General features: G+C 38.8%; 1 protein-coding gene across 1 annotated transcript in view; it reads right to left on the reverse strand.

The window, feature by feature from the left end:
• ADGRV1 (adhesion G protein-coupled receptor V1) overlaps nt 1-15,319 on the reverse strand; it is a 645,475-nt gene that overhangs the window by 10,768 nt on the left and 619,388 nt on the right. Inside the window, exon 77 of the mRNA XM_027864178.1 lies at nt 11,492-11,669. Coding sequence (XP_027719979.1) covers nt 11,492-11,669 — 178 coding nt within the window. The remainder of the gene's footprint in view (nt 1-11,491; nt 11,670-15,319) is intronic.

Consider the following 15,319-nt stretch of genomic DNA (forward strand, 5'->3'; position numbering starts at 1 on the left):
TTCTCTGGGGTTCGCTCTCGATGAGGGTAGTGGGAATGTCTCAAGTGGGACCAATTACTCACAGTCCTGGAATGTAGAAGTGTTTAAATTCTTAGCTGAGGAGAACTGAAGAATGTCCAATCTCTTGACACCCAGACATGGCTGTAAGTTTAGAGTAGCCAGTGGTGGGGAGGTAGGGGCAGACACACTTGGGAGTTTAGTTTCAGAACTAGAGATCAAATTAGTCTGATTGGAGCAGGCATGGAGGTAGGACATGGATGGCTGGACCCAGCAAAGGACCTGATGGCCTGGGCCAAAAAGCCAGATTCCCTGTGGTGTTGTGGAAAGAGGTGACATTTTTTCATCAAGAACTGAATCAGCTGAAAGACTTGGCTTACAGAATCTAGTTCAAGGGGAACTGACAAGAACAAAAGGTAAAATGAGAGGTAAGTGGCTTTCATGGGGCCAGATGATAAGGACCTTCAAGTTAGGGCAGAGGAAGTTTCAAAGCCTGAAGACCAGCAGAAGGATCATTTCTTATTATAAATTGAGGACAATGAAGAATAGGCTTTCCCTGACCTACAGACGACTGAGCTGTTGGGATGACTTAGAAATGTTCCTGTCTAGGCCTGGCATCTCATAGGTCATCTAATATTAGGCCTGGAGGAGTGGTTTCAGAATTGAGAAGGCAGATCTGGCCATATAATTTCATGGTTATAGAACTAGAATGAAATTAATATCAAGACCCAAAATAAGAACAATAATAAGACAAGTAGACAACTATCCTATAACTAATAGAGGAACTTGATTAAAACCTTGGACTTTTGTAAACTGTGATCTGTTTACCTTTCCATCTGATATTGTGCCTCACCCCTCTATCTAGAACTTCACAGTAAATTCCCTGTGCTGCAAAGCATCCCTCTAGTTTTCTCCTTAAGGGAGATCTGAAGTTTAAGGATCTTGGATAACAAGGAGAAGTGGTGAGCATCCTGAAAGCTGAACACGGGTGACACCAGACTTGCATTTGCTAGGAGGAACTCCCACTCCCCAACCCTGCCCAACCACAACCATCACCAATTAGTGAGGTTAGGGATGCAGGGGGCATCTGCACATGCCATTCTTTTCTTATCTATCATTGACTTTGTAACAATTGTTATGCTATAAATACAACGTGCCTTCAATATCAGTGTGACAGTCATTGTTATGATGAGAATTTCACCATGTTTACTGCCAAATGTGCAAAGATAGGAAGGCAAATAAGGACAAAAAGGTAATCTTGTTGGGTGGTTTGTGGAATGGTTATGAGAAAGAACCTGGTAACATGGCCATCAGAAGGTGTCAGTATAGCTTCCAAAAGGGCTAACATTCATGCACTCAACAAATATTTCTTAAGCTCCTACCATTTATGAGGAACAGTGGCAGATGCTGTGGGAAATGCAAAGATGCCCAAGACATAGTCTCCACCAGTATCTTAAAATCTAACAAGTGAGAAACTTAAACTTGGAAAGAAAGATCTGGCTTAATGTCAGTGGAATCATACCACAGAATATATTCTCTGCCCAAAGCTAACTCTGCTGCCCCATCATCATTGTCTCCTTCTGTTTTTATATCTCTGGTGCCACTGTGCATGGCCATAGCAGGAACTTGAAAATAATTTTTTATTTATTCTGAACTTAATATACACCAAAAAAAGAGCATTTTCACATGCAAAGTCAAACACAAAAATTTTTATATGAAATCTTGTATAGATGTAAATATGTAATATATAATGTATATAATAATATACAATAAATTCAACCTGTTATTTTAAAAACTGGTCTGTACTTCCTTCTGAAGAGACACTTGTTTCTTCTCCCTCTATCGGAATCATATAGCCCCTTCTAATCACTCAAATAAATTTTCCTTTCTAGGTTTCTCTCAACTCTAGTGTCTGTATTTCAAAGTTTCTACTCAGGGCTGGTTTTTAATTAGAAATGCTATAAACTCTGTTTTCCAATAAATATTCATTTTTCTTTTTCTCATGTAGGATTGTACTCAGGTTTTCAGCGTAAGTTATTTTTGGGTGTAAGCCTGTATCTTTTTTCTTTCAAGATTTCAATCTTTGAAGATCTACTCTTGTTTATAGTAGAAGATACTGGCTCTTGTGTGATCCTTGTGGTTCTTTGGTACTTGAATTCTTTCTGTACACAGTTCTCTGGATGATGCCACCATACCTCAGCTCCTTCCTGATTCTGTTCCTGTAGACTCCTTCTCCCATGGACGTGTTCATTCCAGAACCTCAGTGTTGGGGAGAAGTCCTAGACTAGCCACCGCACCCCTATTTTCTAGACTTAGTCACTATGGCCCCACCCAAGTATATACTCCTCCCTTCCCCTTCACCATACTATCTCCACCTCTTCAGTTTTCCTTTTATATGTTGTCTTCTCTTATTTTATAAATGTAAGCTCCTTGAAGGTAGGATTGTCATTCTGCTTGTATGTATTTCTCTGGTGCTTAGTACAGTGCCTGGATGTGGTAAGTATTTAATAAACACTTATTGATTGACTAATTACAGCATTTATATTTGATATGGAAGATCTGGATTATGGCTATGACATCCTTGTACTTTTCCTTTTCAGGTTTTTTTCAGGAAGTAATCAGTGAGTTGTTTCTATTTTCCCTTTGTCCTCTATATAGTTCTAATACATCTGGACAGTTTAAAAAAATATTTCTTGAACATAATTTTCAGGCTTTTAAAAAATCATGGTTTTCTGGGAGTCCAGTGATTCTGAAGTTATTTCATATGACCTGTTTTCCAGATTAGTCTTTTTTGATAGTAAGTAATATTTTAATTTTTTTTAAATTTTTTTCTTTGCTGTCACGTGTAATCTTTGATTTCTGTTCAATCTACTCTAACTTCCCGAGAGTCCATCACTTGGAAAATTCTAAGCTACTTATTCTCTTTTTAATTCTTTCTTCAAGACCTTTTATTTCATTATCTCTTGCTTCATTTCTCCTGAAGACTTTGTGGAAAATTCATTTCTCCCCTTCAGCCTGTGCCTGTAACTATCATGGAATCACTTTCTCCTAGGTTGGATTTCTGTTATGTCTGGATCTGTTATAATTTTTTATAGTCTCACACACACACACATTTGTGATTATTTATCTCTCTAGCCTCAGAGCTGTGTGGGCTTTATGCCAGGGCTAGGCTCTGTGTCCTGATGTCATTTTGGGTGGGATTGTCAGCCTTACTTGGTTTTGAATCAAAAAATTCTGAATTTAACAAACACAAAATAAAATGAACATTTCTATATACATTCTAGGACAGGAAGATTTTGTATATGAAACTTCAAATCTTTGTTATACAAGGCTTATTTTTGTTTTAAAAATATATTAAATTATTCATGTCCTATTTGTCAAAGCTGTCCTGTTTTGTCAAGCCCCTGATAATCCGCAATTCATTCTGTCCTTCCCTCTGTAATTGTCTAATTGTGTGGAAACACTATGCCTTGCCCCCAAATTAAAAAGAAAAGCAAATCAAAACCTTTGTAACACATATGTACAAACAAAACAAATTCTCAGAGTGGTCATATATAGAAATATATGTCATGTCCTGCATCTTGAGTCCATTACCTCTCTGTCAGGAGGTGGGCAGCACACTTCATTATTAATAATCTACAATCCTGAATGGATTTCGGGCTTTCAAGGACTAATGGAACTCAAGTCCCAACAGGTTCTATAAAGTGAAGAAGGTTTGAAGGCCCTGACCAGTGATGAACTAGGTGTCCATCATCTGAAGGCCAGTTTAGCTAAGAGTTCTAATTTTATCACTAGGCAAATGGTGGATTATTTGGGCTATAGCAGTTAATGAAGCCTTCTATGAAGACACAGAAGTATTATAAACTGTAATGCGAGAGAGACTATCCCTACTGTCAAAATCATGGACAAGATAGTGATTTATAAGACACATGAAATACATGATTGACATGATATGAAAGACATGATCTTTTTGGTTTTTTTAATGGGGGTGTGTGTGTGTACGGGTGCAATGCATGAACTGTATACAAAATGGGCATAGTAATTACATACTCCACTTGTCTTCCCAGAGAGGCAGTGCAGCACGATGGAGAGAGGGCTGGACTTCTAGTCAGGAAGACCTGGGTTTCTGTACTGCCAGTGCCACATACTGGGCAAGTCAATTAAAATCTCAGTGTCCCCAAATTGTAGATAAATTGCTAATCAATGATGATTATAGCAATAATAACTAGCATTTATATAGCACTTTAAGGTTTGCAAATTACTTTATGAATATTATCCCATTTTATTTCCACAACAACCCCAGAAGGTAGGTGCTATTATTATCCTCATTTTATAGATGAAGAAACTGAGGCAAACAGAGATGAAGTGATGATCCCAGAGTTACACAACCAATAAATGTCTGATGCAGGATTTGATTTCAGGACTTCTTGACTCTAGCTCCAATGTTGTATCCATTGAGTTATCTAGGCTTCATAAGTGGGAGAAGTCTCCATGCTGGGAATTGTTCACGCCAATGAAATCAGTTCCAGACCCATCTTCCTCCCCCAACCTTCCCCTTCTCCATTTCCTGGTGCTATTCTTAATGACAAAGATTAGCTTATTCAATTGCTGTTCATTAATTTGAATATACCTTGGCATAAGCAATAATAGAGCAAGATGAATTTGTGTTTGAAAGGAGATTCTTATGGACAAGTAGAATAGTGAATGGAAATAATTACCCCACAGAGGCATGTAGGTGGTATAGTAGATAGAGCACTGGCTGGACACTGGACTCCTGAATGAAGTCAGGAAGATCTGAATTCAAATCCTGCCTTAGAGACTGTGAGCTAATTGTAAAATTTTCAGGGTAAGCATTTATACCTCAGAAATCAATAAATACCATAATCAAAATTCAACTGACTGTTTTGGTCATTATTCAAGGTTAAGAAGGTGTTGATGTAGAATTCTTAAAAATGTGTCATGTAGGGGCAGCTAGGTGGCGCAGTGGATAGAGCTCCAGCCTGAGTTCAAATATGGCCTCAGACACTTGACACTTACTAGCTGTGTGAACCTGGGCAAGTCACTTAACCCCGATTGCCTCACCAAAAAAAAGCAAAAAAAAAAAAAAATGTGTCATGTGCACTTCGGGGTGGGAAGAGAGATCTAGTTGTTAAACATTTACAAGCAGACACCTGATCAATCTCCTTATCTGTAAAATGGGGATAATAATAGTACCTACATCCTGAGATTGTTGTGAGGATAAAAATAAGCTGATACTTGTAAAGCATTTTGCAAGTGCTAGAGAAATAATAGCTATAATTATTATTATATAATGACCTAGTAGGCAACATATATGCTTAGAAGGTTGAAATAGCAATAATATTGCTTCCTATGTGACTTTTCCTTTCCATTATGAACATCTTCCCCTCAACCCTTGAACTAAACCCAAGGCAAACATATTAGAATATTGATTTAAATCAGTCTCTGAATGAAATTAATGAACACAGTGGCTTTATTTGGAAAATCAGTCTAGGAGATCAGGCTTGTGAAATAGTCTACCATGAGAAGAATTTTAAAAGCAATTATAAATAAAAACAAATAATGTAAACAAAACAAGAGGGTATTATTAGGTAATTCATGCCATTAAATGCTACTAATTAGAGATTAATAAGCCTATTCCAATAAAAGGCTAATCCTTTGATGTATTATGAAACTCATAAAAGAAGATGCAGCTACAATAAACTATGTAAAGCAACATAATTGTGATAGCAAAAACTAAACAGGATTTTAGCATGAATCAATGGTCAGTTTTTCCTAGTAGTTTCTCTTAGAATAATTCTTTAATTAATTATTTGCACTGAAAAAGGCTAAAAGGATTTCTGGGGCTTTTATAGCAATCTTTAATATGTAAACCAGAATTTCTACTTCTAATAACTAAAAGGATAATGCAAATTAGCAAAAAGAAAACAAAACTCCCCCATAAACTTCCACAATTTATTGCTGAGCATGCTATGATATAAAATTATAAAGTCTTACTGTGATCATTACTATACATACAATGGATATATTTTAGAAGGAACATTAATTACCACAGTTTTGAGTTGAAATGAAAATTTTTTGGTTGTTTAAAAGTCTGGCATTTCAAAGATGACTGAGATTTTGTTTAGTGGTGCCAAAACAATTTAGCATGTAGGAAGAAAAGAGAGAGAGATCAGCCTGTGATTGTTGTTAGGGAGAAACAGTACAAGGTCACTGGACTTTTCTGTCTTTTTCACCTAGTCTAACACTTTTGATTTGTATAAGACAGAAGCATGATAGAAGGAGATTTAAAGCAGTTTTCCTATCACAGGCTCACTCACCATCTTTTTCATTTAAGGAAGTAAAATGCTGGGAGTATTTGTCCCAGCCAGGAAATGGGATTAAAAACAAAAAAAAAATATGAATGGAGCTCAGATCTATTATATATCAGAAAGGAGTTGAACTGAGGCTGTCAGTGGAAAGAGGACTTTAAAGAGCAGATACACTTTTAGCTTTGGTATCTGCTACCTTCTATGAGAAGCTTTACTGAATAGGAATGAATTAGAGTCATTAGCTGAAAAAGCTGCAGCCCTTACCTGCTGGGGAGAGGCTTGCTAATCATAACACCTTCAATGGATGGTAGACAGAGTGGTGGGTGGTCCTGAAGACAGGACCTTAGCTAAAGACTATAGCTGAAAGGGACTGTTGTAATGGGGCTAGTCCTGGAATGCTGAGATCACTTAACATGGAGACCCTTTGTGTCCTCTACCACATGAGTAGCGGTAGCCTCCTTTGATTGGCTGTATAGTCAGAAAGGCTGAATCTTTAAAACTGGTCAGACTGAGGACACTCCATCTCTTCCCTGTGTACTGTTTTTTGCTGTGGCCAGAGCTACATCATGGGTGCCATGAACTGAATTGGGAAAGGGGATACTTTCCTCTCTTTTCTTTTATTCTGGCTTCATGAAATGGACCTGAGAGACATCTGTTTCTGTTTTGTGTTGTTTGTCCTTCTTCATTTCAAGTACCAGTGGTGATCCCCACCAGTGTGAGTTTGGGCCATGGTGACTTTGGAGCCACATTACCAAGAGGGGTGTTGTAGTCATTCAGGCTGGCAGGGAAGCCCCAACAAGCTTAGGGTCCCAGGGACTTGAGTATGGGGGGCAGGTTGGACTTGGAGCTTAGGACTGTGAGCTACAGGAACTGAGCTAAATTACGAGCCTAATCCTCTTCCCCTTCCTGGAGACTGAGGTGGTGCAAAGGGGAGGGGAGTTAACTCCCACATGTTGGTAAGGCATTTGTATATTTGTGATTATGCCTTTTGAAATAAATTTTTTAAAAACAAAAGATAATCCAACTATCAGCAGTTAAAAGGAACTGAGGTGCTGGAGACCACCTCTACAACCGAAGGAATGCTCTTGGTGGGGGCTGAAGACATTGGCAGAGAACCTAGGTGTCCCCTCAATTTCCCTTATGGGTCCTGGGGAATCTTGAGGGAAGGGGGAAATGTAACTTATTTGGCCTTCAGGCAGTGGGGGCTAGGGTAGCAAATGTTACTCTATAAAGTGTTTTAATTCTTATGAGCTTGGAACATCTCTGTCTCTTTACCAGCAGCCTTCCTACCCTGGAGATAATTTCACAATGATGACTGCTCATCTGATTGTGGAGTTCCTAACTCAAGCCATCATTTTATGATGGGCCTCTCTTGAAATTATGAGTTTACTTAAAGTTGTAAAGGTGATGGCCTCACCTGCTGGGGAGAGGGTTACTACACACATCATGCTCTACGGCAGAGGTCAGAAGATTATGGCCTATGAGTCAAAAAACATTCTTAGCTTGGCAGGCCATACAAAAAGAGGTGGTGGGCTGGATTGGTCCTGGGGCCATAGTTTGTAAACCTCTGTTCTAGGGGATAGAGGTATTAGCTGAAAAAAACTGGCTGACAGAATTATGGACCTCCCTTGTGGGCTCACTAACCACAGAAACCCACAGTGGATAATGGACAGAATATCAGCTGGCTCTGAAGATAGCTGGATAGTTGAAACTCAATATGGAACAGAGACAGACAACCAATAGTGTCTGGTAGGGAGCTTTGGAGACATAATTCCCATTGGAGAAAAGTTGTGCAGCATCAGAGGCCTTAAGACCAGCCCAATGTTGGTGCCAAAGATCAACAATTGAGGGAGAATAATGAAGGGCAGAACGGCTTGTCAGGGAGAGCAGAGATGTGACACCCAGTGGGAAGCTGGCATACCTTCCAACTTTTCCTACCAAAGATGTATATATTTGTGAAAATTGGCGGAGGGGTTGTTATACTATTTCATTTAATGCCTTTCATTTGAACTGTGTGTCCCCTGGCCAACTAGTTCAAGCAAACCCATTGGCAAGGACTTATAAAGCTATGATTTAGAGAGGATTCTGGCCTACCAAAAACCTATGGTTAAGTTTTAGAGGCCCATAAATGAGGCATGAATCAGGTGCTCAAGTACAAAAAATAAATCAAACTGGTTATTTGCTACTGAGTAGACTAAAAGAAAAAAAATATGTTAAAAAAATTTCACTTCTCAAAACAGATGTCCTAGTGAAAACATAGCTCTCCAACTGAAGTGAAACAGGTCTGTTATAGAAATATATTAGATAACTACCGGACACTTTATTTTTTTATTTACAGAATATGAAAATGAAATTCCATGATTTCAATTCTGTTTTCTAAAAATTACTTGAAAGTTTTAAAAATGTAGCCAAGATATAACTTCCTGATCCCTTTCTTTCCCCTTCATTTTAAATTTTCCTTTTTTTTTTCTCAACCCTTTACTTAACTCACTCTTAGAACTTTTCCACCTCCTTCTCATCCTGGAGGTAACTCTGCCCTGAGGTCTGTTGTCCTGAGTGACGAGTCCAGACCGCCATTTCATGAGGCGTCCCAGCCATACTCACCTTGGTTGCTACTAACCCCACTCTACCACCATGCCAGCAGGCTTGCCCTCCCATGGGTACCTGTCCCTGCCTCCAACCTACTCCCCTGGGCAGATCCTCTTTATATGCTGTCTTCTCTTATTAGAACGTGAACTCCTTGTACATAAGGCTATCTTGCTTGCTTGTTTTTGTACATCCAGGATTTAGCACATAGTAAGTGCTTAATAAATGCTTTCTTTGTTTAAAAATCCTATTGTATGCAAAACACGTTAGACAATGGGGGAGATTCAAAATTTAGTTAAAATGTAGTATCTGCCTTTATAATCTGGTAGCAGAATGAGACAAATACAGATGATTGTAATACATGCTATTACATAACATGCCAGCTTAGTCTAAATTGGGAAATTTCTTCACTCTCAAATAAATTATTGGGGTTCATTAACTTCTCTGCATCAGCTTCAATGTTGGGTCCAGCCATTCTTGGAAATAAAATAATCCACAAAGTACAATTATAATCTAGGACAACACTGGAATTCTGAGGCAATGTTTGTGGTTAGGAGCATCATCTATTCATTATCTATCTAGTCTGTCTATCTATGTATCTATGTACCAATGTATCTATCTATCTTTTTGCTGTCTTCTGTTTACTAAAGAGAAGGTGACCCACTTTATCTCATGAATTTTACCACATTTAGTCATACTTTTTTAAACTTATTACACTGTAATTTATTTTATTAATTCATACCCTGGAAGATCCCTCAACAGCATCAGTTATTACCAAATACAAGGATGGTTATTCTATTCAATTAAGGGCGTGTAACACGTGTACTCAAATTTTTACCCATCTACCTCTTGCTGTTAAATGCAGTCCTAGATGGGGACATCAGTGGTAACCCGATTACTTCAGAAATCACCCATTCGTCATTTACTCATACAGTAAATAAGATTAGCCAGGTCACAGTTGAGTATCACCAGGTTAAATTTTGAGGAACTGAAGTCATATTATTTCAGGCAAGGTTTGCACCTTTGTGTAGCTTGGAATGAAATGCCTGTGGGAGAGGCTAAATCCATGGGAAACTTACTAAAGCCACTCTTGTTACAACAGAATTCAAACTTCAGAATTCATCTAGGAGGATTTAATTACTGAAGAACCATTATGAAATGATATTAACCTTATAAGGCACAGGCCCCAGAGTAGTGAAACAGGGGGAGGAACCAATGCAACAACCAGATCAGATCAGGTCAGACAGGAGCAGAGCCACTCCTGAGGGGAGGTGGGATCACCCCAGTGCCCACCCTTTGAAGACGTAGTTGTTAGTCCCTTTTCTTGTGACTAGCAAAATAATAACCTACTACCACAAACATACACACACTCATAAATACTATACACAAAGCAGTCTTGTTATTCAATATATAAGCACATTTCATTTACGTAACAAGATTGGGGCAGATCGCATAGGTAGCAGATAGAGGCTGAATACCTACCCAGCTTAGGGATTTTAAAAGGATGTTTCTTCAGGGTAGCAGTGATACACTTGACTAAATGCCCTAAAAATGTTAAATTAACTAACATACTACTGGGAAGTAATTTAGAAACTGAGAAGAATGCTGTCTACCTACTTTTTCCTCCCACAAGTGAGATTAAGAGCAGCTTCAGTCACGGTAGTGGGTAGCTTTGCATGTCATATAATATGGCAAAGCATAGCCCAGCTGTTTGAAAAATATCACATGAAGAAGGTCATACAATGAAGGCCAGCATAAAGTTCCTAGCACTGTACTACCAGTGAAATCCTAGTATCAATATCCACTGGTGGCTTTCACAGCTCCCAAACTGTATTGTTTTATTTATTAAAGAGCCAGTGTAAGATCAAGGTCTATCTGAACCAAAAGTTTACTTTCTCCAATTTTTTGCCAAGTACACAGTAGCCACTATATGATGTGGCCCAGCAGTTTTCAATATATGGTTTGGGGCCCCTTGGGAGCACCCTAAGACCCTTTCAAGGGGTCTGTGAGATCAAAACTACTTTTATAATAACACTAAAAACTAAATTTCTAATATGGTAAACTGTGATAGATATAATCCATGTAAATGGAAGTTCTTTTGTGGGAAGGATCATCAATAAAATTTAAAAGCTTTTATAAATGGACCAAAAAGTTTGAAGACCACTGATCTAACTATCGGAGGTTCATCTTTTGTGATCAGAAGGATCCTTCCTATTGGTAGTTTGGGGACTTTAGAAAACCCTCTTAGATGGAACTCTTTAGGACATTGAAGAGAGAAAGATTTGAAGAGAAAGAGAGAGAGAGATGCTGCTATGGGCCTTATAACCATCTCTGCTCCATAATATTATAGGTTTATTGGGGGATTAGAGTACAGTAATATTGTATCAAGCTCTTGTAAATAGAAAAACCCATAAATTATGTTTTAAGTCCTTAATATTTATTTCTAAGATTTACATTTTCTAGTAGAATCAAAGTAGTAGGAGAGGCGACCAAAACTGATCCTTTACCATGGAAATGGACATAGATTCTAGAACACTGCAAGGAGGGGTAAAAGAGAGGCCAGATGACATGACCCTTACCTGTTTTTAGAGCAAAAATCAGATCATCAAACTCTTGCGATTCTTCATCAGCTATCAGAGACCCCTGACCATAGCCTCCAGCAGTAGGGAATGAGGCACCATTCTGAGGACTTGGCTTAAAGTCGGGGGTCACTTGACTCGCTTGCCGAAGGGACGCCCTCTCCCAGTCAGCTGGCACCTTAAAAAATGAAACTATATGAATAAAGTAGCAAAGTACTTTATATGAGCTGTTCCTTTCTTTGCATCCCAGAGGAGAACCAGTCAAAATGCTTCTCAAGGAATTGCTCAGACTGAAGAAAGCTGGCAATTAAGCAGGAGCTCTGATCTGCATATGACTTTTAAACCCTTGATAGAAAACCTCCTCGCTCACCCATCCCCTCCTAAGTCTCCTGTCAGAGGCGGCTCATTCTCTCCATCCCTCCTCTGAGGCATCTGATAGGTTCAGCTTGGCCTTGGGAGGGCAGAACTAGGACTGATGGGTGAAGTATAGGAAGGTGGGTTTTTGGGTCATTGTAAGAAAAAGGTTGGGGCGATCACAATTGTAGAAAGATGGAACCGGGTTGTCTGTGGAAATCCCGAGTTCCTTATGACTAGAGGCCTTCAAGTGGAGGCTGGATGGTCACTTGTTAAGGATGTTATAGGTGGGATTCTTTGTAGTTCAATTAATCGTTGAGCAAGCTTTTATTAAGCACCTATTATTTGCCAGGCAAATATGCTATGTATTGGGGGATATAAAGAAAAAAAAAGTACAGGTCCTGAGAGGAAAGTACAAAAAATAAAATTAATTTTTAGTTAATCTGCTAGGGCAGGGCACTAGCAAATGAGGAGAATTAGGAAAGACTCCATGTGGCATTTGAACTGAACCTTGAAAAGCTACTGAAGGATTCTAAAATGGGAAGATGAGGGGTGCATACCAGGCAAGTGGGACAGCCTATGCAAAAGCATTGAAAAGATGGAGTTGGACCAGATGATGTCTGAAGTACCTTCCAATTCAGCAATTAATCTGACCTCAGATACATATCAGCTGTATGACCCTGGGTAAGTCACTAACCTTTGTTTGCCTCAGTTTCCTCATATGTAAAATGGGGGTAATAATAGCACCTACCTCCCAGGAGTGTTTTGTGGATAAAATAAGATAATAATTGTAAAGTACTTACTTAGCACAGTGCCTAGAACATAGTAAGTGCTATGTAAATGTTAGCTATTATTTTCTAGCTCCTTGACAAATGTTACTGCTTACTTAGACAATCTGGTCCCTCTACACAACAATCCAACGTGGACTGCTCTTTGTATTTCTATGGTATTAGGTGGGGATAAAATACAGATTAAATACCCATATATTTTCCCATCTTTAATTTTGCTTTAGGAGCATCTGTGAGGAGTAAATTCTATCAGAAAATGACAACCTGTCAAGACTGCCTGGCAGCCTGCGCATTTCACAGCACAGTGCCTGGAGTACAGTAAGCATTCACACTTACTGACTTGACTTAATCAGCTTAAATAGTATCCTCTCTTCTTCCATGCTTTGTGACCAAAATGATAATAATTTCCTCATCTTCCTCTAAATGGGAATGTTCCCTTTCACCACCTTCTTCACCTCTCCCACCTCTCCACCTCCAAGGAAATCCACAGCCTCTATCGGCTCTGACAACGCCCTTTGGTGAGATGTGCTAGATCAAAGCCAATTCAAATCCTCAGATCAGAGAATATCCTTGAAGGGTATGTTTTTGACAACATGATGGCTTTAGGTTGTGGCTGGTGTCTCAGCCAGAGGGCTTTCACAGCTGCTGTCTCCCAAGATAAGATTATCTAAGTGGTTGTAGGTCAGGAGGTACTATTGAAAGGGTACGTTTTGAGTAAAGGCCAACTGAAGACTTTGAGGATAATGGAAAAAGAGGAAAAGAACATAAAGAAGTTTAACTGAGGTGTCAAAGATCTCTAGACAAATGCTAGATATTTTTGGAAAATCAGAAATTTTTTTTTTTTTTTTAAAAATAATATCCCTTCCTGGTAATGTCACCTGTGATGTCAAAAACCTAGAATAGTTTTCCTCAAGCTTTGACCCACTGCAGTTTACCATATTCATGGATGTCATGTGCTTCAAGGGAGAGGCAGCTTGGAGCACAAGATATGGACCCAGCTAGGAAGATCTGGGTTCAAGTCCTCATTCTGAAATCTGCTGACTCAGTGACCTTGGGTAAGTCACAACCTCTCAAAACTCCAGGCCAGCAGGTCTCAAAACTTTTTCACAGTGATAGAACCCTTAAGTTTAAACAAAAATTTCACAGAACTCCCTAAAATTATTATTTTTAATGCCTATTAACAAACTATATAAGATTTATCTTAAAATTAATTTATTTAAAAAGCTGGGGATGTTCCTTACAGCATAGTTTGAGAAATATTATTCGAGGCAACTCTATAATAATATAAATTGAAGAAAAGGGGCTGACCGCAGTGGTAGAGTGACATTCCTCACCTAGGGGTTCCCTATTCTGATGAAATCCCAGGTCTAGCCCATCTCCCTCTTGTTTTCCCTTCTGTCACACTGTAAGCTGCTTGAGGCTAAAGACTATATTTTTTTTACTTTTACATCCCCAAACAAACCCTAGCTCAGGTCTCTAGATGCTACTGGCCTTTGTTGCTTACTGAATTTTGCTACATTAAATTGAATAAAAGATTATGAACAGGGTACTGGTACTCCAATTTCCCTACGTTCACTAATGACATGCTCCCCAGACTCTTTATCTGAGCTTTCTAAAAATAATAGCTAACATTTAAATAGCACTTACTATGTATCAGGAACTATGCTAAGTGTTTTTCAATTATTATTTCATTTGATCCTGACAACACCCTTGGGAGGTGCTTTTATTATCCCCATTTTTGCAGATGAGGAAACTGAATCAAACAGAGGTTAAGTGACTTGCCTGGAGTCACATAGCTAGTAAATATCTGAGACCCTGTTTGAACTCTGTTCTTCCTGACTCCAGGCCTGTTGATCTATCCATTGCTCTACCTAGCTGACCATTTCTAAAAAAAAAAGATAGTAAGTTTTTTTCTCTTCCCTTCCTTTCCCTTCCTTTCTTTTCCTTTTTTTATTTTGTCTTTTTTTGATGAGGCAATCGGGGTTAAGTGACTTGCCCAGGGTCACACAGCAAGTAAGTGTCATGTGTCTGAGGCCAGATTTGAACTCAGGTCCTCCTGACTCCAAGGCCGGAGCTCTAGCCACAGGACCACCTAGCTGCCCCTCTTTTCCTTTAAAAAAAAAAACTGTACTAGGTTTCTAATCCCATGAAATTTTATTTAGTTTATTTAAATCTGTAATGGAAGTAACTCATCTCTAGATCAAAAGAGATAACTAGGAAATACTCTCTGGATGTATGGACATATTATGTATGTGTATATTTATATATGTGTTTTCCATGTGTGTATATATGTGTGTGTATACATATACATATTTAGATGACATGCCTCATATTCTCATCTACTGACAGTATCAAAGGATGCTATACTGCATTCCCTTTGCTCTCTATGGAGAGAAATGGGAGAATATATTAGCAGACTAAGGAATGTACTGCTTTGCAGCATATCTGTTGGGGCTGGGGGGTTCCTCAGCCACTTGAACTAACTTTTCTTCCCAAAAAAGCTTCTTCAGTTGAGTTTTAGAACTAGAGTACTGCTTCCTTCCCTGCAAAGGTGGTGGTAAGGAAGGAAGGAAGGAAATAAGCATTTATGAAGTTCCTACCATGGGCCAGGCATTGCGGTAAGCATTGTTGATCATCACAATAACCCTGGGAAGTAGATGCTATTGTTGTCCCATTTTACAGTTGA

This window comes from Vombatus ursinus, unplaced genomic scaffold (assembly GCF_900497805.2).
Source record: "Vombatus ursinus unplaced genomic scaffold, bare-nosed wombat genome assembly UNPS02014774.1, whole genome shotgun sequence".
NCBI classification, from domain to species: Eukaryota; Metazoa; Chordata; class Mammalia; order Diprotodontia; family Vombatidae; genus Vombatus; species Vombatus ursinus.